The sequence below is a fragment of the Falco peregrinus genome, chromosome 5 (assembly GCF_023634155.1).
Source record: "Falco peregrinus isolate bFalPer1 chromosome 5, bFalPer1.pri, whole genome shotgun sequence".
NCBI lineage: Eukaryota > Metazoa > Chordata > Aves > Falconiformes > Falconidae > Falco > Falco peregrinus.
Genome location: NC_073725.1, coordinates 32,710,602 through 32,735,703, shown reverse-complemented (window position 1 = coordinate 32,735,703; position 25,102 = coordinate 32,710,602). Strand labels below are relative to the sequence as shown.

General features: G+C 39.9%; 1 protein-coding gene and 1 long non-coding RNA gene across 4 annotated transcripts in view; one reads left to right on the top strand and one right to left on the bottom strand.

The window, feature by feature from the left end:
* CRPPA (CDP-L-ribitol pyrophosphorylase A) overlaps positions 1 to 14,096 on the bottom strand; it is a 125,457-nt gene extending 111,361 nt beyond the window's left edge. For 2 of the 3 annotated variants that reach the window (XM_055806267.1, XM_055806268.1), the window contains exons 1-2: positions 13,821 to 14,096; positions 6,168 to 6,447 (exon numbers count right to left, since the gene is read on the bottom strand). In XM_055806267.1, the coding sequence (XP_055662242.1) occupies positions 6,168 to 6,447; positions 13,821 to 13,987 (447 nt within the window). In that variant the 5' untranslated portion in view covers positions 13,988 to 14,096. The remainder of the gene's footprint in view (positions 1 to 6,167; positions 6,448 to 13,820) is intronic. The other variant, XM_055806266.1, reaches the window with a different exon arrangement.
* A 468-nt stretch (positions 14,097 to 14,564) lies between these two features.
* LOC114011632 (uncharacterized) overlaps positions 14,565 to 25,102 on the top strand; it is a 46,105-nt gene continuing 35,567 nt past the window's right edge. Inside the window, exons 1-2 of the long non-coding RNA XR_003553622.2 lie at positions 14,565 to 14,791; positions 16,535 to 16,636. This is a non-coding gene — a long non-coding RNA (uncharacterized LOC114011632). The remainder of the gene's footprint in view (positions 14,792 to 16,534; positions 16,637 to 25,102) is intronic.

Sequence of the window (25,102 nt, the reverse complement as noted above, 5' to 3'; positions counted from 1 at the left end):
AACTCAAAATTTCTTTTCAGTGCAATATTTGGTGAGACAGGGAAAAACTCAGGGAGGTGTGCACGTCTAACCCTTAGCCCGAGAGATATGGCTAAGAATCCCTTCCAGATCTTGCCATGTAGAAGTGGCTAGAATAATCCAAGGCCTTTATTCAGCTCCTCACACATGCTGGAAAAACTACTATTTCCCTTATTTTAAGGAAGTATTCTTTACTCCTTTGATCTGCTGCAGGAAGGAGAAATCTCAGTGACTACACACATCTTTTCTAAAAGCTGCTTCATTTTCCGAAGTCGTATTTTCTCAGATAAAGCATACAGATTTCAATTAGCCTCAAATCCACAGCCGTGTCATATACATAGTTTCTCTGAATTTAAAGGAGGTACATTTTACAGTCATTGCATAAAAATTACCTCAGCAACCTTAAGTACAGGAAGCTATGCTCAAAAACTATTTACAGGATAACCTAATCCTACCTAAAAAAAGGTAAAAATTACTGTATGTGTAGACTTCCAGAAGCTAAAAAATGTGGGATTAAGCCACTTTTTTAAAAAGGATTAAATACTAGTTGTATTAGGCACAGCTGGCTCCATTAGTACAGCATAGAAATGCTACAAAAAAGGAAGGGAGATGATAATTCAGATTTCTGTCGATGATTTATGTATTTCAGTTGGTTGAGTTGCATCCCTCCTAATGAATGCAATAAATCACCTAAATCACTTAATCTGAAACTGGGAAATGGCAGAGTTGTTTCTCCCCTTACCCGTGCTTTCCTACCACCAAACACTATAACTTGTTAGGACAAAGACTTCAAGTATTTGCTAACAATATATTGGTTCTCTATTCAACATAGAAAACAATTAACAACTTGGCCAAGAAGGTTATAACTTTCTATGGGACCAATAATCCCATAAACTATGGAAACATTACTATGTTTCTGATAGTTATCCGTTACCACAGAGTTGAAAAAGGAATAATACACTCTGTACCTATTTTCTGTACAGCAGCAAAACCACACTTGATTTCTTCACACATTCAGAAAAGTTTCCTACTGAATAATTTCTGATCTTCACAACAATGTAGAATCATAGAACAGCTTGGGTTGAAAGGGACCTTTAAAGGTCATCTAGTCCAATCTCCCTGCAATGACCAGGCACATCTTCAACTAGATGAGGTTGCTCACAGCTCTGTCCTACCTGACCTTGACTATTTCCAGGGATGGGACATCTGTCACCTGTGCAACCTGTTCCAGTGTTTCACCACCCTCACTGCAAAAAGTTTCTTCCTTTCATCTAGTCTAAATCTACCCTCCTTTAATTTTAAACCATTACCCCTTGTCCTATCACAACAAGCCCTGATAAAAGTTTGTCCCCATCTTTCTTATAAGCCCCTGTTAAGTACTGCAAGGCTGCAATTAAGGTCTTTCCAAAGCCTTCACTTCTCCAGGCTGAACAACCCCAACTCTCTCAGCCTTTCTTCACAGGAGAGATGTTTCATCCCTCTGATTGATTTTTTGACCCTCCTCTGGACCCTCTCCAACAGGTCCATGTGTTTCCTGTGCTGAAGGCCCCAGAGCTGAACGCAGCACTCCAGGTGGGGTCTCACCAGAGCAGAACAGAGGGGCTGATTCACCTCCCTTGACCCGCTGGCCACGCTTCTTTTGATGCAGCCCAGGAAACTGTTGGCATTCTGAGCTGACAGCACACAGTGTTAGCTCGTGTCCAGCTTTTCTTCCACCAGTACACTCAAGTCCTCTGAGGGCTGCTCTCAATCCCTTCATCCCCCAGCCTGTATTGATACTAGGGGTTGCCCCAACCCAAGTGCAGGACCCTGCACTTGGCCTTGCTGATCCTCATTAAGTTCACGCAGACCCACTTTTTGAGCTTGTCCAGGTCCCTCTGGATGGCATCCCATCCCTCAGGTGTGTCATCTGCAAATTTGCTGAGGGTACATTCAACCCCACACTGCCTATGCCATTGATAAAGACGATAAACAGCACTGGTCCCAATACAGACCCCTGAGGGACACCACTTGGCACCCATCTCCATTTTGGACATTGATCCACTGACCACTACCCTCTGGATGCAACCATCCAACCAATTCCTCACCCACTGAACAGTCCACCCCATCAAATCCACATCTCTCCAACTGAGAGAGAAGGATGTTGTGGGGGACGTCAAAGGCCTTACAGACACACAGACAGATGACATCCATAGTTCTTCCCTTGCCCACTGATGTAGTCACTCCGTAACAGAAGGCCACTAGGTTGGTCAGGCAGGACTTGCCCTCAGGTGAAGCCATGCTGGTTGTCTCAAATTACCTCTCTCTCCTTCATGTGCCTCAGCATGGTTAAGAGTATGTAGCTCTTCAATTGTTTTCTTCTAAATTTGCTGTATTACACCCCTATAATTCATCAATATGTATTTTTACACTGACGTAAGTCAGTCTCCTAAATTACAGAACTCATTCCATCAGCGGAATAACGTTCATGTCAGGACAGTAGCATGTCCTCAGTTCTTGATTCTGCTTTTGTACAAGTGCCTGACATGACAGCAGGAGACCCCCAAAGTATCAAGCACAGAATGAAAGCAGAACCTCTGAGAACACAGGCACAGGATGACTTCAGATGACTCACCGTATAAATATGAATCAAAGATGGTCTGTTACTGATGCAGCCTTTACAGCTGGCTAAAATCAGGTTGAGCATAACAAAGAGGAAAAAGTTCACATGTAAAATATTCCATATATGGTACGAACAGAGGAGATAAGAAAACACAAAAAGATAATTGCTTCTAAGAGAAAAAGAACAAAGGAAGGACAGAATGAGCAGAACTGCTGTAGCATTGCTGTCCCCATTCAAGTATACCACACCAGATCAGCCTATTTATTCACTGAAGTCCTCCTCCACCAGGAAAAAAAAAAGGTTTTTGGTTTGTCACCCACCATACTTTGCTAATGCAACTCAATCATAGATAGCAAAATAAAATGCTTCATGTAACTGGGTGAAAGAACAGCGTGTATGTTTTCTGCTCCAAGCTTCCAATAGAGAAAGACTGATAATGGTAGCATTGAGTCTGAGTAAACTCAGAGACAGGAACAAACTGAGTATAGTATGTATTGTTTTCTGTCCAGGGGTATTATTTTCACTGATTGTGTATATGAATAAGAGTCCATGAGATTGAGTAGCCCTGCACATCTGTATTGGCCTATATGCTTCATTCAGATCTTTGCTAAAGCTGAGAATAAAGTAATTATGTTAGACAGCTTCCAGAAACCAGCTTTTAAAAATGCTGTTTGATTCAGTCCTTTCAAAGAAATAAACTATACTTACAAATCTAGTTTAACTACAGAAAGAGTCTTTGACTATATGTGCCTTTTTTTTTCCAATTTTCAGTAGCAGAACTGACATTCTCCCCCCACCTTCCTGATTTTTTCCCTTGTAAGCATTTTTCTTTTTAGTTATGTTGTTTAAAATGCAATGTTGGCAATGAGATGTTGCTAGAGGCTTTGGACTGATGCCTTCCAAAGCTTCCACTTTTCCCAACTTTTACAAGCAATAAAGAATTTGTTTCTAGAAACATGTAATTTTAATTAAAAAATTACCCAAAAAACATAAATGGAATTTAATTGGTTACAAAGTAATATTTTCACATAATCAAGGGATTGTTTGGGGGATTTAAGGCATAATTTACTAGTTCTGGATAAGGTGCACCTTTTGATTCCTACAGGCAAATAACAAAATGATTAGTAAGTGTAATAAAGCAGTTTATTTGTCTGACAATTGGCAGCTAGATGTGCAGTAACTTACTTGATCAATTGCCATTTTAAAGAACATTAAAGCTTCTCATAATTATGCTATCTATATGGTATGCAGATGAACAACAATACAGCATTACCCCTGTTACACTAGTGATTTAATATGATGTTTCTGCCAGGTTTTGTGCCTTTCTACATAATGCAAAAGGAAGTAATTACTTTTTGTACTGAAAGATTGAAGAATTTACTCCCTTATAGATATGCAAAGAATGTGACTATAGGAAGAACTAAAGATGATAGCCTCTCTTGATCAATTTTTTTCTGATATTCAAAACCATCCATGTTAGTTTTGAGAGAGTGTCTTAGCTTTCCAGTCATTAGTCCTTCAGAATTCTATAGTTGTCAACTGAAGACAGCCACCTCTCTCTGGCAGGAAGTTTTTCCAATTTGTTACATAAAATGAAGTCCTTCTCATGTTCCTTAATTCAATTACTTTGTCAGGTAACATGAATAGCTAACATCTTCTGGAGTCCAGTTCTCTGACGGCCTTGCCTCACTGAACTCAGTGGATCTAAGCCAACACGGGAAACCACCAGAGAACCAATAAATAACATGCACATTTCAGACATATTCTACAATGAAAAAAAAACCTATGACAAATGTGTAAGATCACCTTTTTGAGATCAAACGATATTTCAGTGATCTAGGTAAGGATATATTTGCCAGCCAGAAGTTCAGATTAACTAGACAACACCGCCTTGAGGTAGTCAGTGGAGACTATTTTACTGAAGATGTCTTACACTCAATTAAAAAGAAAACCAGGAAAAAATATTACATTAAAATCACACAAGTTTCAAGAAAAAGTGAACAAGTTAAAAAACTGAAAACAGAACAACAAATGAGATATGATATACTATAATGGGCAAAGACATCTACACACAAACACATTCAGAAAACAGTTACTCTTTTCATGATTACAATTAACCCCATTCTCCTACTACTCTCAAAGAATCACATTCAAAACAGATTTACAAAGGGGATCCATTTTAAAATCTTTGGCAAAGAATCAATTCTGGAATGCTATTTTGTGCTATATGAGAAAGGTCAAAAAACTTGTTAAAATTCTAATGGAACTTAAGTTTTAATGACTGGAAACTTATGTTCTGTATCACTGAGAACTATAGAGCAGAGTTTCTACTTTATTGCCATTTCTAATTAAGCCAATCTTAATTATTAATCTCATTAAGGCCAAGTACAGGCCTACTAGTAAGAAGCTCAATATATTTACATTTCTAACAGTGTTCTGAAAGACCTTACATGATTTAATGTTCATAATCAATATTTTAACAAGTTGTACATTCCCATTTTACACTACAAGCTTTCAAAAAAAGGTGGAGGAGTGCTAAGGAAATATCACAGTTAATTCTTTGGACTCTATTCCACTGTCAAAGTCACAAGTCATCTGATGATTAGCTTATCTTTTACCTCATTTCCTGAAAGAAGACAAGCAGTGGCAGATTTTCCTAGCTTTCTAATACCTCAACAATCTGCAGTCACTAATGACTTCTACCTCAAATCAACCCCTTGAAGTAGGAAAGCATTCTATTACCTTATTAATGGAGAACTGAAGTGCAAGGTAAAGGTAACAAACAAGCCTGTGGCTAAGTCATGATTTCTTACCTCCCTGTCTTGTCAGCCAGTTTATCAACCAATTCCTCTTGTTGCTAGTGCATGCCTTTAATAACCCTACTATTCTACTTGCATAACAACTTCTACCAACTCTTCCCTTTCACATATCACTTACTTTCTCAGAAATCTTTCTGGTTCCTGTGCATATTCCCAGTCCTCAGATGCAGCAATGGCCAGGAGGATCTCAAACCTACAGTTGGAAGCTTTCTGCTTCCCCTTTTTCCCAGTAGTTTGCAATGCTTACAGATTCTAGAAGAATTTAGCGTTAATACAGATAGGTCTCTTGCCACTTACTCAGGATTCGCATGCAAGTTTGAGAGGAAAACACAAAGTTTGTGAGTCAATCAATGCAGTACTCCCTTTGATTATTATTAGTAATCACTAACTGAACTACTCTAGCATTAGGTGAGAATTCTGCATGGAAAAAAAGGTGAACTATATTCATGCAATCTACCTTTTAACTAACAAATTGCTGATTAATTCAATATTACTGATAGTTTCTATGGCAATAATTATTCCCTGTAGCAAATAACAACTGTGGCATTTAAAAAATGTTTCCCTCCCCCATCTGACCTCTCTGTGTAGTAGGGATTCTGAATCTGTTCTACTTTAAAATCAATGTATTAATACAATTGCTGGGGAAAAAAATCCTTATTTACCAATCATGATTTTACACTCTACAGTATAAATGACATTGCAGAGTCACATTGCTGTGTAGTACCTACCCCATGTTCTTTAGCAGCTATAACCACTTTTGAAAGAATATCTTCTTCAACAAACGGTCTCACAGCATCATGGATAATCACTACTTCTGGTTTCTGGAGCAGTTGGTTGGAAAATTCATTCTCTGAAAATACTTTCAGGCCATTGAAAATTGACCGGTGACGAGTTATTCCACCTTTTACTATCATAACTCTTTTGTGGCCATATTTTTCAACGATAGACTTCATTGTTTCAATATTTTCAGGAGAGACCACCACAATAATGTTGGATATCCAACTTATCCTAGAAGAAACAGTACAGAAAACAGAGAAAGCAGACATGAAGGACTAAATAAAAGCACAGCTATCTCCATGAAACAGAGAAATTCACATCAAAAGGAACCCAAGATGGCTAAATAATCAATCTCTCAATATAATCAAGTCCATGTTTTTGTGCATGTATTAGCACTCCACCCCAAAGGAAGAGCTACATGAGAGGATCTATACTAATAAGGGATGTCAACCAAAGTTAACTGGAATTCTGGGAAGCAACTTGCTTCCAACAACCAATTTGCAGAGAAGAGGCAAAAAAAGTTGGATAAATCTTCAGTAACTTCTAAATCGATCAGCTACAATCTGTTGTTCTAGCTTTCTCTAAATTCAAGTCTTCAATAAACTGGTAAATCCTGGGACCTGGAATACTCCATGTTCTACTGTTTGGTACACTGTTCTTGTGGTTTAGCCCCAGGTGGCAACTAAGCACCAAGCGCTTGTTCACTTCATCCCCAGTGGGATGGAGGAAAGAATCAGAAAAGTGAAAAAACATGTCAGTTGAGATAAAGATTGTTTAATAGGTAAAGCAAGCAAAAGCCATGTGTACAAGCAAAGCAAACCAAGTCCTTTCACTGCTTGCCATGGGCAGGCAGGTGCTCAGCCATCTCCAGGAAAGCCGGGTTCCATCACGTGTAACGGTTACTTGGGAAGACAAACGCCATAAACTTCAAATGTCCCCTTTTTCCTCCTCCTTTTCCCACCTTTATATGCTAAGCATGACATCATATGGTACGGGATATCCCTTTAGTTAGTTGGGGTCAGCTGTCCCAGATGTGTCCCCTTTCAACTTCTTGTGCACTCCTAGCTACTTCCTGCTGGGGTGGTATTAAGGGCAGAAAAGTCCTTGGCTCTGTGCAAGCACTGCTCAGCAATAACTACAGTCACCCCTGAATTATCAACAGTTTCCAGCACAAATCCAAAACATAGCCCCATACTAGCTATTATGAAGAAAATTAACTCTACCCCAGCCAAAACCAGCACAACTGTGTACAAGTGAATAAGAGAATCAAGAAAAACTCTGAAACAAAGTTCACTGCCAAGATAGGTATAAGCAGTGAATGACAGATTGCTAACGAATCAAAACTGTGACACCTGAATAGTAACAGGAAACATACTGGTAGTTTGGGGGAAAAAATATATATATACACACACGAAGGTTTCTGCTCTAGGAAGCTAGCAAAGTGTAAAAACATAGCTATGCTAGGTAAAATTGCCATAATATGAAAATATGAAAAGCCTATTTTTTTTCAGAGAAGTTCAAGCTTTTACTGTTGGTATCAGCATCGCTCTACAGCTGAAGGCTGGTGCAGGGGGAGAATGACCTAAAACCCACAAGGTTAAAATCAGTCATAACTGAAGTTAGGCTGAAGTCATACTTGTATTAAAGGACTCAGAAATACAAATTATAGTCACACATGGTATACCATACTTCAAAACAACAGAAATACCATAATTCAAATCCAGCTATTTGGAGTGCCTTATTTCCCAAATCTATGTAGAAAGCATAAAAAAGGATTTCAGATTGCATTTCCTTTCTGCGTCTACACAGATGACAGGAGGGTTTTCTGGCATAACAGACAAGAAACTCATCAGATGAGCAACAATTACAAAAACAATTTACTATTTATTATAATAAAATTACTTATGCATAGCCTACGCATCCAACTAGAAAGGGAGACAAGTATGGTATACGCTCTCAACTAAAACTTGTAAAGCCATTGAAACTAATTTTGCAGACACAAGACAGACTAAGGTAGTAAATACTTCCAGTTGGAAAAACAAGAGTAAGAAGTTTACAGTACAGAAACATACAGGCTCAAGGTATTTGTTTCTGCAACACCACATGAGAAGGCATTGCCTAGGAACTATCCTTACTACAAAAGCAAAGTTATCTGTGATACAAAACCACTCCCCTAGAATTATGTGAAACAACAGAGCATATTCCACCTTATGTATGGCATTTTTGTAATTAATAAAAATCTATGGAAAATTATTTCAATCAATTTAAACATAACCATTAAAAATAAGATAATGTAAGTGCTATTAGCATTCTTGAAAAGAAAAATAATCGTCCTTATGTTCATTTCATTATTAACAAAAGCAGAAAATACAGGCAAACCAACATATCCTCAGCATTTAAGAACTGAAGTTGTTCAAATGTAAAATCTGAAGTCATATGGTCTCCAGTTTCATTTCAACTCATCACTCACCGCAGGTTTATCAAAAGGTTTTCAAATCTTTCAAATGAGTCCTGGCATAGTCTTATATTTAGCCACAAAACTTAACACCTCTGCATTACTTCAACTAAGAACTAGAGCAAACTAATTGAATTAATCTCAGTTCCTCCTTTCAATATTGAGAATCACTTGTTTAAATAAAGCAAAATTCAAGAAGAGTTATTTCAGACTAAATGAAAATAAGGGCTTTGCACTTCTATTTGCAGAAAGGCTATAGCCTTACAGGGCTCCCAGAAACAGTAGACAGTCTGCACATTCACTAGTGACTGTGTAAGAAAAGCACTGACATCTCCCATTCTGGAGTCAAATGAAACAGATTATGAAGCAATTGGGTAGTAAGTACACAGCATCTTCTGAGAAGGGAACAGAACAGAAGTACTGGCCAGCCTAAGATAAATCTCCGCACAGGGTGGGTGGGATGGCTCAAGGCCTCCAGTGATACAATACACCGAAAAGTGACAGGATGCGGTCACAGCTCCACCCTGTGTCTGGATAAACACATTTATAAACTGGAGGATGTCATCCTTAAACTCATTCTGGACTAATGTGCAATAATTAGAGCTGGGATTTAGAGATGCAACCTATTCATATAAGAGTATAAAGGTATCCTCTAGACTGATTAGGTACAAGAACAGCTCAGGTTTTGAAGCCTAACGTGTCCCGCCAAAAGTCATGAAAAGTACTAACCCAGTTAAGTATACTAAAAATTCTCACAAATGAGAACTGTGCACCACACAGGTGGTTACTCTTTTAAAGATCTGCTTATGGAAATGTTTCAAACTGTTTCAATGAAGTAGAAGGATATCAGTATACACTCAATCTGGCAGTAAATGGATTTTTTTTTCCCCTCCCTCAATTTGTCACACTCTTCAGAAAGATTTCATACTAAAGTAACAAGCAGCTCAGGACCAGCTCAAAATCAATTCAAAAATAGTAAACACTCTTTCCATTTTGTAACTGTAATATTAGAGCAAGATAACGCACGCTTCAGAAGGAATTAGCACAAGGCCTGAAAAAGATGAGACTACCCTAATGTGCTTTAACAAGCACTTCATACAGACCTCTAGGGCTTCCATACAACATAGGCCGTAGTTCTGAAACGGAAAGTCAGGTCTGATCAAACGAAACAAAATTAACAACCCAGTTATAATCACTTTACAACTGCCTTGGGAGGACATCAATATTAGTACATGGAAAACAATGAGGCAGAAAAGGACCATATGTTTGTTTCCTGTAACTGTCCTTATCACCTACAGATAGACCAACTGCCTAGTAGAAAATAGTGTCGTTTCATTAAATTTCAAACAAAAGTACATACATTTATATTAGCTGAGCTAGAACTCAAAGAAAAGGAGCTCACCAACTGAACAACAGATTAAGCTATTACATGACTTCACAAAATAGACTGCAGAGGAAGTGAAATAACCAATGAGTTATGCTCTGAGACTGTATCACCCAAACGGCACGCTCAGGTACAAACGGGACTGAGGTTTAACCCTCTAGCTGTTGATTCACATACAAACCAGTGCAGAGCCCGAAATCTGTGTGTCTGCAACTCTTACTTAGACCAGTAACAGCCTGTTTAACATATAACCTACTGAAATCATCAGTGGTACCAGCAAAGCAAGGCCAGAACCAGGCAGTCAGTGCTGAGACAGCTTTAGTAGCACAGGATGTGATCTTTCACTGCCACAGAAACTCTTCAGAGGTACAAGATAAATCATTGCATTACTTTCGCTGATCTTATTATTCAAGCATCAAATGAGAAAAAGAACTGTCAAGCACAAAATGCATTTGTAGAAAACAAGCATAACTTCCTTTTGCTTTGTAACAGCTTGATGACATATTTCATTAATATATGAAAAAATATATAAATACATATGTATCTTTTACAGTACAAAAATAAAAGCAGACAGCTTTTAAGTCTGAAAAGTTTCACAGGTACACTGTGAACACTGTAAGGAAGTTTTGAACATCTCACGTACAGAAGCCATTCATTTTTTTCCTAAAAGAAAATGTTCCTTACTAATCAGACAAGATAACAAAGATACCTTCATAAAGTTAAAACAATTTGATTATTTTTAGTTCATAAACAATTTAAATAATAAGCTAATGATAACTACACAAAAAGAACTATCACAATAGATATTTTTAACAAAACCGCAACTGTGTGACCTGTAGAGCCACTGAGCATGAATCAGCCAACAGGGAAAAATATTTGGCAAATGAATACAGAAGACACTTTTGAAGAGGCAGTTCTTTGGAAGCTTCCCCCAGGTGATGCTTGTTTTAAAAGGCTGCATTACAGTAAACAAAGTAAACAAAACTGCCTGAAACCTTTATAAAAAAAAGTTTACTCTGCCAGGTATTAACTCCGCTTTCCTCCTTAGTAACTTCTCACTGCACTTTCAACAACTGATGAAAGTTGAGCATAGCAAAAATAGCAGCAGTTTATTTGTCCCACAATTGTTTTTAAATCAACTTTTACCTTGGTCTGTTTTCCTCTCTATAGCTTTAGTAAAATGTGTGTGCATATGCCCACAGAGCTGAGACTCCCCCCATCTCAGAAAATGAATTGGAAAGGTTCTACTCTAAACAAACACACACACAAACTAAAATTAAGGAAGAACCCTACTAGTGTGTACAGAAGCAAAATGGAGGAATGTCATTCTAGTTCTGTTGAACTTGATGCAAAAGCCTTGCGTCGTTCAACAAAAGCAGAAACAACTCCAAGGGGGAAAAAAGCCATTTAAGTTCTCTAACACACTTCAATTTTACCTGCAAGGTAGGATCTGACCTTCCTATCAGCGTCACTGTACTGGCAATAAAAACCAACCATTTCTCCTCACCGTATTTTTTCTCACCTCCTCTTCCTAAGGGCATCATCTTTGGTTATTATTGGCAGGCCAACATTCTACATGCTGTCATCCTATCCAACAGGATGCACTGCTTATTCGTTCATGTCTGCTCTTGTCTTGTCTGCCAGCTTTTCCACACCACTAAGATTCTCACTACTTTCAGCTGAACAGTGTAAAAATCTTTTTCTCCTGATTTTTAATAACCACATGCAAAGCTGCTGTGAAATCTTGATTTGCTCCTGTATTTCTGTCTATATGTTGCTACATTTTTTTACAGATTAAAAAACCCTCAAAAATAGCTTCAGTAGCTGAGATAACCGGTTCAGTGAAAGTTATTACAGGCTAGTGAGTCAATGACTCATTCAATTACAGCAGGTAAACAACAGACATCAGAAGACAGTATCAAGCTAAACAGAAAACATGCCACTTCGGGGTGACAGATTATGTGATAAACTGCAGTTCCTCAATATTACATTTTTGCACACGCGTTCACACAAAGAACAAGGTACCTCCTCTGCAATTTCAGAGTCGGAAGTATTGAGATTAAAATGAAAGCCATTCTGAGCTTTAGAGTACATCTGTTCCCAACTCCCATACACACACATACCAGCTAACAATCCAACTCAGTACAGAGATGGCAGAAAGCTCTGCCTGTGAGAGCACTGGCACTAGTTATTGCACTACTGAAGTTAAGCAAAAGCACTAGGTTGTTGTTCTCAACAATCAGCTTGGCATCAAGCGCCCAGCTGGACTGTACAACTAGAATTCAACCTTTAATTTTTTGCAGCCTTAGGACATAAATATAATACTGTTGCTCAAAGAACTGTTATTTTCCCAGAGCTCACTGGCAGCAAATATGAAAGATTTTTTTTTTTTTTTAATGAATAATGTTTTATTTTCCTATGAATATCATTTCCTTCCCAAACCTCACTCTGTTCTCTTTTCAGGTCTCCAATACACTAAGTGAAGACATTATTCTTCTCTGTAGATTCCCATGACATTTTGGCAGATATTACAGCTGTGACAAGCTTTGGATTGGAGGTTTTGCTTACTGATGTGTTTAGCTTTGTGACTGGCTGCTGTTGAAAGTTAAATAAAGAAAACAAGCAATATTTCTTTCATAAAGTAACAAGTGACCTGAGGGAAGCCTCTCTGGGTGGGAATGGAAAAAGAGTCCCAATTCTGATGTTGTACAAGTTTCCATGAGTTAAGAACTTTGGGAGATGTTGGCAATTCCATTTCTTTTCACCACCTTCCACTCCTTCCCATTCATTCTCTCTAAAATCTAAAGGTCTTTTTCTGCAAGTTACTGCAAAACATCCAGAATACATCTGACACTCCACTCCTTACCTGCAGTGTTTCAAGTGACACTAGATACAAGACTTACATTATGTTAACATTTGACAATAATATATTAACTGTCAGTCACATGCCTAGAATTCAACAGTGTTATGAAAAGGGAAAACCTGACTGCTGAGATATCCCATTACTCTAATGCTTTGCTCCAACACAAACAAAGAAAAGTTACACATGCGATCTCACGCTATGTGAGCTGTCGACATCCAGCCCTGTGACTGTACCTTAAACACAGTCAAGGGCGCGGTTCAGCTTCCTCCTGAAGCAGGGCGCTCCACCATGAACTATAATGGCGAAGCATAACGCAAAGCTGTAGGCCACTGAGTTCATCCCACTATGAGGAGCAGATCTATTTTCAATGCTAGTACTGGACGCTAGTAAAACCATCTCCAGTGGCTATGGCTGAAGAGACCTTTTTTTCAAGGCCTCTGGATAGTTTTATGACTATCTCAAATGGCTGTGGTAGGCCCGTAGCTCACCAAACCAGCCACTGCAGTTGCAGAAACCCCGGAGCTTTGAGGGTGAGGGCCTCCCAACAGTCACCCAGCAAAAATGGCAAGTGACACAGCTTCAGGGCGCTGGCAGGGCTGAGGCGAGAGGAGAGCCACCCGGGACGACGGAGCCTGCCCGGCCACAGCTCCCAGCGCCCCCGGCCCGCACCAGGCCGTCCCCCCCGGCCACTCCGTCACTCACTACACGTTTTGACCGGGGGGGAAAAAGAGATCCCACCGAAACGCAAAACCAAGGCCTCGGAAGCGCGGCCGCGCCGGGCTGCCCAGGGCCTGAGCGAGGGCGGCTGCCAGCGGCTCTCTGGGGACTGGGGGCACGGCGGGGGACCGGCGGGAACGGCCGCAGGGCGCGGACCGGGAGCCGAGCGGCGCCTGCCTCGTTACCTCTCCATCGCCCGCACCGTGTAGCTGACGAGCGGCCTCCCTTGCACGGCGCAGAACTGCTTGGGGGTGGCGCCACCCAGGCGCTCCCCGCTCCCGCCCGCCGGTAGCACAGCCGCCACCGGCATGACGGCGGGCCCGGCGCCGCGGCTCCCGCTGCTGGGCTCCATCTGCGCGGGGCGCCGCTCCTCGCCCTCCCCGCCCCCCCGGCAGCAGGAACGCGGCCCGGATCGCGCAACCGCCCGCCCGCGTGTTTTATTTGCCCGCGACGTCCGCAATCCAAAGAATCCAGCGCCCGCCCGCTCGCCTGCCCCCAGCGGGGACCGGGCCCTAACTCCTCACCCACCCCGCGCTGCGCGAGGCTCTGCGGAGCCGTGCGGGCCCAGGCGCGGCCGGCCAGCCCCGCCGCGTGCACCCGGACCCCGGTGGGGTCGGGTGCCCGCCCGGCCGCTCGGGGCAGGCCGTAGGGAGCCAGCGGGCACACAGCAGCGCACAAACAAGGCACCACAACCACCAGCTCTTTAATGCCCGCCGCGCCGGTGAACCGCACAGCGCATGCGCGGCCGGGCCGGGCTGCGCCAGCCTGCGGCGAGCCGGGGTGGGCGGTGCCGGCGGCGGGGAGCGCGCGGCTCGGGGGCTCGCGGGGCGGGGCGGGGCGGGGCGCTGCGAGGGGGCGGTGGGAGCTGTGGGGAGCCCGCGGCTGTGGCGCCGCCGCCCACCCCGGTCCCCGGTCGCCGGGGCCGCCGCCTCTGTGCGGGCCGTGTCGGCCGCCGCTGGCCGGGGCGGGGTGCCCTGTCCCAGTGAGGAAGTGAAGTGTCTGGAGGCGAGGGGAAGGCGGGCCGGACCGCGGCCCGCCGCTTTCGTACGAGCCCCGGCCGGGAGACGGCTGCTTCTCCACAGGCTGGCCGGGACGCCTGCCAAGTTATGGTGTATGTTGCCCTTAATCCTAGGAGGGAGAGATTGAAATAGCAGCGGTGAGTTCACTGGGAGAAGCCGGCATGTTCCAGTTCATCTTACGGTGTTACTGTAGGCAGGAGCTGAGACAGGTTGATCAGAAAATTCCCAGGAGGAGGGGGTTTGCTGGGCATCAGGTCACACATTTGTCATCCAAGAAGTATGTCTCAGGTTGCCATGGCTGGCTTCACTGTACATCTCTAGGCTGTAACTTGAGTGTAGTTAAATACTATTGCTACACCCTTGTAGTTAAATACTATTGCTACACCCTGTCCTGATCTGAAAGTTTTGGATATTTCACTGTAAAGATAGCCTTACAAGTCTGAAAAAAACCTCTTGTGAGCTTATTGGTGCTTATTGGGAAGCAGTGAGGGCCAGCGACTCCAAAAGGGAAGGGAGGCTGGAGCAGAGCACACTATCAAGGCAGGCAAGAGCAGTAGCCCCACTGGCAAGAAGACAGGATGCTAAACATGAGTCGGGGTCAGGAACGGGCCCTTGGGGTCAGGCATAATCCAGTGATCACCTAGCAAGGTCTCAGAGAGGCAGCAGGTCCCAGGGCAAGCCAGGAAGCTGAGCAATGGGTGTGGGTGAAGGTCAGGGAGGCACCCAACCAAGTGTAGACATAGGGGGTCAACAATAAAGACCTTGCTTAAAAGTAGCTCCCAAGGGAAAAGGAGGAAAGGAGGGTCAGGCCCTTGTTTTTAGCTTTCTTTGTAATTGGTAGTATTAGTGAAAGAGCTGACTTTGGACTTAGCAGGCTAAACTTCTTAACTTAGCCAACTAAACTTAAGGAGGGTGGGTGCACCAAGGGCCCTAACACTGTCCTCTGACAGTATTTTTAGGAAAAAAATGTGTGATTTATATGCAGACTATCCTAAAATGACCAGAGGCTTTAGAGTCTGCAGATTTTTTTTCAGCTGTCCTTTATATCTTTGAGAATCTAACTTACAGCTTTTTAGGTTTCTCTTAGTTATGTTAAGAGGAACCTAAGTAAAGCACATATGGAGACTTTTCTGAGGAGTAGATCTGATAGAAGCAGCAGCATGGAAGGAAGTTTGTTATGTCTCAGCTGGGCTGTTTAGGTAGTGCCAGCTGTGGACTAGGGTAAAATGATCATATGGGATTGCAAAGACATCATAAGTAGGAGTCATACAATAGGAGTGAAGTGATCCCTGCTAGCAAAGGCAAAGTTCACAGGTATCCTTGATAAATGCAATAGCAGGAAAGTCCTGGAAAATTGGACGGTACAATAGAGAATAGGCACTTTACATGCAGAGGTGTCTTGTCAGTTACGGCAATTAACAGAAATCACATCAGCTGCTGCCATGCAGAGAAACATGGGAGAGAGCGATGGTAAACAAAGGAAAACATTTTAAATGAAAACATACAGATGTGCCTTCTAAATAACAATGTCTCAAAAAGCTTCTGTAAGGAAAAAATGTATTATCACAGGAATGAAGGAATTGGTCATGTAAAAAAAGGAAAGAATGAAGAGTTATACACATTGCTGAAAAACTTCTGGAATGGAGACCTTTGCCATCAGTGAAAGCATTAGCTAGAAGTTTAACTGCCTTCCTCCTGACAAGTGTTGGTCTCATTGTCTTCAGGACCATTTATGATGTGGGATTTTTTTTAGAAAATCCGTTGGCTCAGAAAGTGTGTTTACCTGTTTCTTTTCCTTTCAGTGGGTCTTACATTTCTTGGAAAATATTTCTCTACACCTAATTCCTGACAGCATGCATTTGTCTGTTGTGTCTTTTCAGGACTTCCAAGTTTGCCCTGACTCTTCCGCTCTGTGCAGATTGCCATACACTCAGCATTGCTTCTTTGTTATCAGATGCCCAAAATGAATTTTTCTTCTTGAGGTAGGCACCTCAAGCATCCACAATCATCTTGCATCACATAGGTTACATAATTCTGACTTTTTCTTGCAGCAGTTATATACAAGCATGGTCATGGGAGGTTGTTCTGCGACATTCCCACTTTTTTCATTTTTTTCAGTGTGACAGATATTCTGGTCTTCATACTTCCATTCATAAAGAGCACAGGCATTAATCTAGTCAACTGTAGCTGATTTTCTGGACTTTTTTCTTGTTTGCATTATTATAAGGAGCAAAATAAGGCCTCTTGGGTTCCCATGGCTCTTCCTATTGTACATTGGTTCTGAGGGGTAGGTAAGTAGGACATTTCGAAAAACAAACACAACCTTTAGAATTCTTTTCCCCTTTCTTCTTGACATTATCGTTGTGCACTTCTTCCCCTACTCCAACAGTCTGTTGCATTTAGTACCTCCTCTCTTGCCCAGCCAGTGTTTCCTCGCTGCATTTTTTTCATGCATATTAATTTCTTCTGTGAAGGATTAAAAGGCAAGAGAGATTGAGGAAAGAGGATCACATGCCAAAATTGGTTCTGTTCATGTTCTGAAGCCCATTTTCCTTATTATGCTAGATGGATAAAGCTTGATCTGTCCAGAAGAAATTATCAAATATAATAACTTTGATGATTGCAGACTTCAGTGTCATCCAAAATGATGTATATTTGCGGTGAGATTTGTTGATCCAGCCAAATGGCACTTTGAAGCTGCTTTTGGCTGCACTTGAATGTCAGGTGCTTCAGAGGTTTTCATGCTTTTCCACAGTCCCTATGGAGTCAAAAGATTCTTGTTTTGTGTTGATAGCACCTGTTGATTCTTCAGGAAGCCTTTCAATATAGATTCTTGGGTTCTTGTTTAGACTGACCTTGTTACTGCTATTCTCCTTTTATTTTCTGTTTTCTTAGTCAGTGACACAGAAAGAAGAGCATATTTAACATCATTGTCAATTTATGTTGTGTCTTAGCATGAGTTAAGAACATCGGGATTTTTGGTTTTACATCTTTTTCATATTCATTTCATAGTAACATGTAATGAATCACAGTGGCATTCTGTGAATACATAATTTGCTTCAGTTCCATTGCCTTTTACATTTTTTATTGAATCAATCTCATAATTTGGTTACTGTGCATATGTGTGTATGTTCATATATAAACATTTCATGTGGGGCAAAAACTAAATTCACACATATTAGGAGAAGAATTTTACACAGTTTTTAACTGGATAAAGAGGAACAGAGGCAACATTTTTGCCTCAAAGCAAGTAAAGAGTAGGCTAATCCATCATTTCTGTGCAGGGGTATAACATCTGAAACCACAGCAGTAGTTTGCAATTATGCAGTAAATATGCCAATCATATGTTTGAAAAGAAAAGTGGGGGTTTCATCTTTTTTATTGAAGAAAGAAGATACGTACAAATTGGAATCAAATTACAGAAGTGCAATTCACCTGAAAATTTAACTGCTGGGGAAAAAAAATCATCTGTTTCTATGACTGAAATTCGTAATAGAGTTTCCAGAGAACATTAAGTTATTGGAGTGGTAGAAATCATACTGAAAGATTTTTGTGATAAATGAGTAAATAAGTAAAATTTCTTAATTTAAAATTGCAATTGAGTCTTCTATAGATGTAATATAAATTAACTGAGAAATTGTCCCTTTTTTTGAAGTAATTTCTAAGTTTCTGAAGCATTTTGTTTTTAATGCAGGCAAAAGAGGTTTAATATATCTTTTCTTGACCAGCAGCAGGTTCACTATTGTGTGTTTTAAAGCAAAATACATGCAATCAGGGAACATTTTGCAAATTGAAGTGAATTGTGAAAGCAAAATTACAAAAAAATACAGAACTTCCTACTATGAAAGTGCAAGATCTGTAAAAGACAACATAAAGCTAAAAATACTTAAAATCTTAGAGCCATTCTTGCAGCTAACATGGTATCTGCAGCACTCTGAGCTGTGATTGCATGCTTTTAGCCAGAACCTTGTGTTTGCAGGATTGTATTTCACTCATTTTATCCAGATACATAATTTATTACTTCAGTGGTGGCAAGCCATAAAATGAACATCCAGAACTGTAAGTAAGGAAGTGGAATGTCAGTTCTCTTTACAGAGTTTTTCTGTTCAAGTAAGATAGCAGTCTTGCTGTTCGTTAAGTCACCAATAAATGTTTCTCTAACTGTTGAAGTCACTGTTTACAGAGACAGACACAGGTTCTTTGCATATCTAAAGAGATTAGAAAGTCCCTAAAAAGACAGTATTTCAGGTTTTCTCTTGCATGTCTGTTGCTATTTGTAGAAATTTACACAAGATCTCAAAGCCTTAGGCTTCCTCATAATTTCTACATGTATATGGGAAAAAAAAAAAACTGGGAAAGCATAGTGTGGGTAGGCATTTTATTTCCAGATTTTTTTCAGTTCTGATTGGTCACTAGAAAAAATAAACATGTGACAGTTCTCTTTTATGCTTTTCACAATCTTTTTCTTGTTGCCTGCAACTGAGACCTTATCAGCCCTCTACACAGGCATTTTGGACTGACCAAGGTCTTTGCTTTTTCAGTCTTAGTTGCATAGCAGCTGCCTCAGAGTATCTGCTCTGTGGTGACAGTGGTTCCAAAGTCAGTATCATGCCATAGGGAATGTATATCTTGAGGCAGTATAACAGATAGTGGAATGCTGAAAAAGGCAAAACTGTTTTCCCTCCAAATCATAATTAGCACCTTCAGGGGAAATCTTATCTTATTTCATATTGGCATATTTTTATGTTTATATTTATTTTTACAAATATGATTGCAAAGGGTTATTTCTTGCTCTGAGATTCTTTGATGAAAGATGCTATAGATGTGTGGAATACTTACATAAAGGGTTGTGCTATTCATTTACTTCTATTGCTGTGTGGAACTCAGATCAAAACTGCATGTATTCAGCAAGGGAGTTATGCACATGCATAACTTAAATGATGTAAATAGTTGACTATCAAATATCAAAGATTGCTTACATGCCTCATATTCAGTGTGCATAGAGTCACCTATAGATCAGATCCCTAAGGGGAATTCTAAGTGCTATTGCCTTCATACACAGTTCTGCAAGATATTTCTGATGTATGTTCTTGATTTTTGACAAAATGATGTAATGAGTTGTAAATTTTAGTTAATGAGACAGAAGTGTTCCATGATTTTCAGTTTCTTAATAGTTGAAGTGTAAATAGAGAACATGAATGCTACAAATGTAAAGTAAGTGTGGTATCTGAACACAATGGAGTGTTTTCATACTTGCATGTCATTGTAGGTAAGTGTTGAAAAACGTATGTTGAGTTTCACCTGTTTTATCATGTGTGTTTTATGTCATACCTTTGGCATTGTTTTACATGGTTCTGGTAGATAAATTTCTTCCAGAGTCTATTAAGACTTGACACACAGAAGAAGCATCTTGCTTATGTCCTGTGCATGTGCTAGAGAAAAAAAATGACAAAGATTTCATTTGATGTTTGACACACATTTTAGAGCTTCACCCTAAAATGTTATATTCACCCTGGAGTGTTTACACATTCTCTACTCAATAATCCTGTAGGCTATTTCTCTGGGGTATGAAAGGTTAGTTCAAGAGCTAATGAGTATTTTGTGTACACAAAGTAAAAGAATTTAAAGATAAGAGAATTACCCCTTAGTATCTAATCCAATAATTCATGACAGTCCCTGAATGCAAAAGTTTTTGTGAAATTCAGAAAGATTAAAGACTTTAAGGAAGTCTGCTACTGCTTTGGGGAGTGCTTTGGCAAGTAGGTGATGAGGTGGAGTCCTCATGTAATTTTTCATTAAAATGGTTGACTAGTCTTAAACACTTTGCTCCAGGATGGTCTTCTTAGGTTCTAGGTACATTGGTCAGACATTAAGTAATGCTCAGGTTGGGTAGGCCTGTCTGCTCAGCTTTAACATCACCATTTATTGTGCTGGTTTATAGGAGTTGTGGTTCAGGGTGTTCGAGTGTCAGAGTTTATTGTAGGTGACCCTAACAAAGATTAATTCATCGAAGTTGAGGACAGAAATCCCAGAGGCTGTTTTCCACTATCACTGTGACTTAACAGCAGGCACCAGCCATTACGCTAGAGCCCTATCATCTCAGTAAAAGCAAGAAATGTTAGTTTATTCTTTTTTGACAGGCATCCAATTGTGACTGGAGAAACACCTACCTCTGAGGAAAGACTAATGGTGGTTCCCTTTTCCCAAAATGACTCAAAGACGAGATAGTCTATGAACTTGTTAAATATGTGGTATTAAGCCACGGATGCCAGTGATACAGAATGATGCAGTGAAACATTAGAGAATACTTAAGAGATTAATTTGGGTTTGGAATAGAGTTGGGATTTTCACTCCCCTAAATTTTTGTTTTAATTTTGGTGTGTGCGTATTACCATGCCATGTTTTATTGCTTTAATGTGTTATGTGTTACCTCCATGAAATGTTTGTGATGGAATTTGAAACAATTCACTAAACTTAAAGTGATGGAGAGAATCAAATAACACCAATGAATATTTTTAGATTTGGTATGAATAGGAGTATAAGCTCTACTGGTTATTACTACACTGAAAGTATTGCTTCTGCATCTCTTGTCATGCTAATAATAGTCCTTACTCTTAGAAGTCTAGGAATGTTAGTCATTAGTCCCGTGTCTGAAGAACATAGATGAACTCAGTTTGCCAGAGTTCATATAGGAGGGATTCCATCCATATAAGTTTTTACTGAAGTGAAGACTCGTCCTAGCTATACCATCAGGGGCTGAAATTGCAGCAGGTAAGAAAAGATATTATCCAACACAAAAATTGGACATTTTCATTGTGGATGTATATGGTACACGCATGGTAAACTAAACAATCATGTGGAGCTAGTTCATTTTTCTCCTCTTCTTTTGAATTTTTAATGTTACATTCTAACCTTTTTGGTGGTTTGTAAGGGAAGTACCTTAAAACGCAGCCTACCTTGTGGAAAGGTTTGTGAATATTTTGTTTTTCTAAACAGTTGCTTTATAGTGAATAAAACCTGCAGGATGCTACTCCCTAAAAAATAGTAGTCCTGTGCTAACCTTTTGCCTCATTCTTTGCTGGCTTGTCTGGTTCTAGCATGAAAATGTTAGATTGGAAAGGATCAGTCCTTTGATCCGGTTTAGTTTTTAGAAAAATCAAGGTTACAGATTTTTTCCAACTGCAACATTGTGGCTACCTGTCATCCAGCAATTATATAGAGACAGCCTGTTTAACATATACCACTGAGCAACCATCAAAGGTTAACCATTTTCCAACATACTAATCTAGCTGGATGTAAACCAACTACCTAAGGAAAAATTCTCTGTATCCTGTTACTGTTTTTCTGAGTAATGCAGTCCAACTCATCTTACTTTAAAAATTCTTCCTGACACGCACCTGTGCCCGTACACTTGTGTTTCCACATACATTGTTTTCTTTGGTATGAGCACTTCAGAAAATGGATTAAGTAATGCATCCTTTTCTTTTGTGTGTGTGTGTTGGTAAGAGAATTGTGGGACAAGTAACCTAACTACTGGAAAGAAAAGTTTGGTCATTGAGACACCATGTGAAAAAGGATTTAGATTTTGTCAGAGCCAGAAGTTTGAAAGTGAAGGGCAGAAGCAGGCAGATTTGCAAGGGGCTGCAGTATTTGAGTAGAAAGTACTGTATTCTTAAATTAAGATTCAGACCGTGGCTTGAATGGTCTGTCTAATGAGGGCTTTTATTGAAGAAGTATGCAAAAAAAGTATTTAATTAAGCAAATAAAAATGGAAATTATCTTAATATTTACTTTATTCTTGGCAAAGGATCTTGCAAACATTTTTTTCTGGCAGAATTGTCAAGATTCATAACTGATTACAAGAAGTTCAAAAGAAAATACCAGGACAATAGTTGCAGAGCACCTAAAAGAAATTTTATGGATAACTCACTACCTGTTTTCTTAGTGGTCTTGCTCACAAAATCAGATTACTGTAATTTTATAGGGGTAGCACTGAGAGGGAATCTACTGATAGATTTTATGTAGATTGTAAGCAGGATTTTGAGCAAAATTCTTCAACAAGGATGTCCAGATGTGTGGTAGACCTATCGCTTTCTAAGAAGCCTGTATGCAAACCTTTTCAGCTTAGGCAGTATTCTTTTTCCTCAGAAAGAGGAGGCTGTTGTCACTCACCAGAAGATACAACCAATGTGGTGACACATGAGTTGCTGTGAAGAAGTCAGATTCTGGTCTCCCTGACTTGCCCTTGTTCATTATGGAATGTGTGGATGGTACAGACACGCTGTGCTGTACATTCTTCGCTTTGCATGGGAAAAGAAGGCAAAGACAGTCAGAAATGGTTATCTACCATGAGAATGTAGACTTGGCAATCTGTTAAATCCCAAAGATAGCATGTGCATTGGCTGATGTTTGGCTTGGCAATCTGCAGACACAACAAACCTTTTGAAGTCTCATGAGAAGTTGTGATGATTCTTCAGGAAGTTGAAAATGAAGGACTTGCAGCATATGCTGTCCTCCACGTGTCATCTTGATTCATTTTTTTGATCCATTTTTTCTGTTTTCTCCTCTTCTAGACACACCCAGATTCAGACATTTCAGTATCTAAACCTGAAAGATGCAATGCAGCAATACAACCTGTTGCCTGTTCTGGCTACCATGCTAAAAATTGCAATAAAAATGTACAAAAGCAAAAGTTTCAGCAGGCTTTTTCAGTAGAAAAAAAAGGTAAATGATCCTTGCTAAAACCAAAATTTGTGCAGCTTTACATTTTAGAAATACTCAGACCTCTGTTCTCCATCCCACCTTAATGGCCATAGGGAATCTAAAAGAACTTTCTTCAGCCCATGCAAAAAATAAATGAATAAATAAATAAGTAAATAAATAAAACAATAATGTAACAAGCAACAGATGTTTAAACTTGCTTCAGCTGCAATTAAAACAAAGTCTTTGTGCTACAGAGTCTGTTTTAAAGCTCTGCATAGTCCCTCCATTTCACAGTGGCTGTTCTTGTGGTAGAGCTAGATGAATACTTTTCTCCTTAGGCCCTCTCCCTCAACTCTCCACTGTTTCATATAAAAGAACTTTAATGAATGTGCCTGGTTAGCTTTTATTTAGCCCACCAAAGCATCGAACTTCACAGACTGGTTTATGCTTTTACTAAGTTTCTTTGCAATTTCCTCACTAAGTCACTTCTCACTGGGGCTAACAAAACAAATAAAATGTGGAACTCCTAGGTCAAGTCAGAGCATGACTTTTTCTCTTAGTAGTCAAAACTAAAAAATAATGCATCCATTCATTCTAAAAATAAGATTTAAAATATTTCTGTATCAAAAAGCAAGTGTGCTGGAGGAAGTATAGTTCACAACAGGTAAGGGTTTAAACAATAATACCCTATTGTACAACTACTAAAATAGGGCAGGGGACAAGAATAGACAAAGTGTTCAACAAAACATTTTTAGGTGATTTAATACCTTTTTGTTTAAGTAGATGGTAACAAGTGTCACTTTTTGACAGGAGTTGTCTTTGAGGTTTAGTAAACAGAACTTTATTATTGTTCCAGTGTGTTCTGATTTAGGCCTTATTTCCAGGGACCTGAATCTTTATTTTCCTTTACATTCATGAAGTACCATATTCTACAAACAGCTATATTAAAGTCAGGAGTCCTGATTGTCATTAAGATGTCCTCTGTATTTCTTTGTGGTTGTATAGAGGTATTAAGAAGGCCTGAACTCCAGCTAGGCAATATAACACTACCTCATTCACTACTATATGTTGTCAAACCAAAGTGAGTTAAGAAAAAACAAACTCCCAAAATGGAGTTACAGTCCAGTGTTTGTAAAGATTTTTCTCAGCAATTAGTAGAGACTAGTTATTTTCATGCTATGTACTTTGATGAGCATTAGCTAAGAATTGAGAGTATTTTCTTGTCATGGAAGAACTGAGGCAGGTCGGTGTTTGAATATTAACTCGGTGGCAGGCAACATCACTTGTAAATCACAGTTTTCTAGTGTGTCAGTCCACATAACTCATATGATGAGTGAGGTTAAAGGCTGGATGTCTTTCAGAAAGATGCATGGGCAGGCTTTTTGTTGTGGGGGCGACGTTCAGGCAAAATTAACAAATCCAGTGACAGAATGTCTGCTTAACTCATAAATCTCTAGAGAATTTTCAGTTTTAGCCTGGAGTGATGTTTATATGTATGTCAATTAAATTAAAATCAAAGCCCCTTGCCTGGCCTACGGGAAAGGAAATGCATCATGAGAACAGGATACCTTCCAACACTAAGGATTCCTTATAATTTTCCACTGAACACCTCCAGGTTAATACTGTAGCAACAAGACTCTCACAGTGGAATGTATTGAACAATCCTTTCTTGATTAATGCTGTACTTCTTCAGGAAGGATATAAAGGTCAAGGTTAGGAGAGCTACAGTGATTTACTAGCAGAAA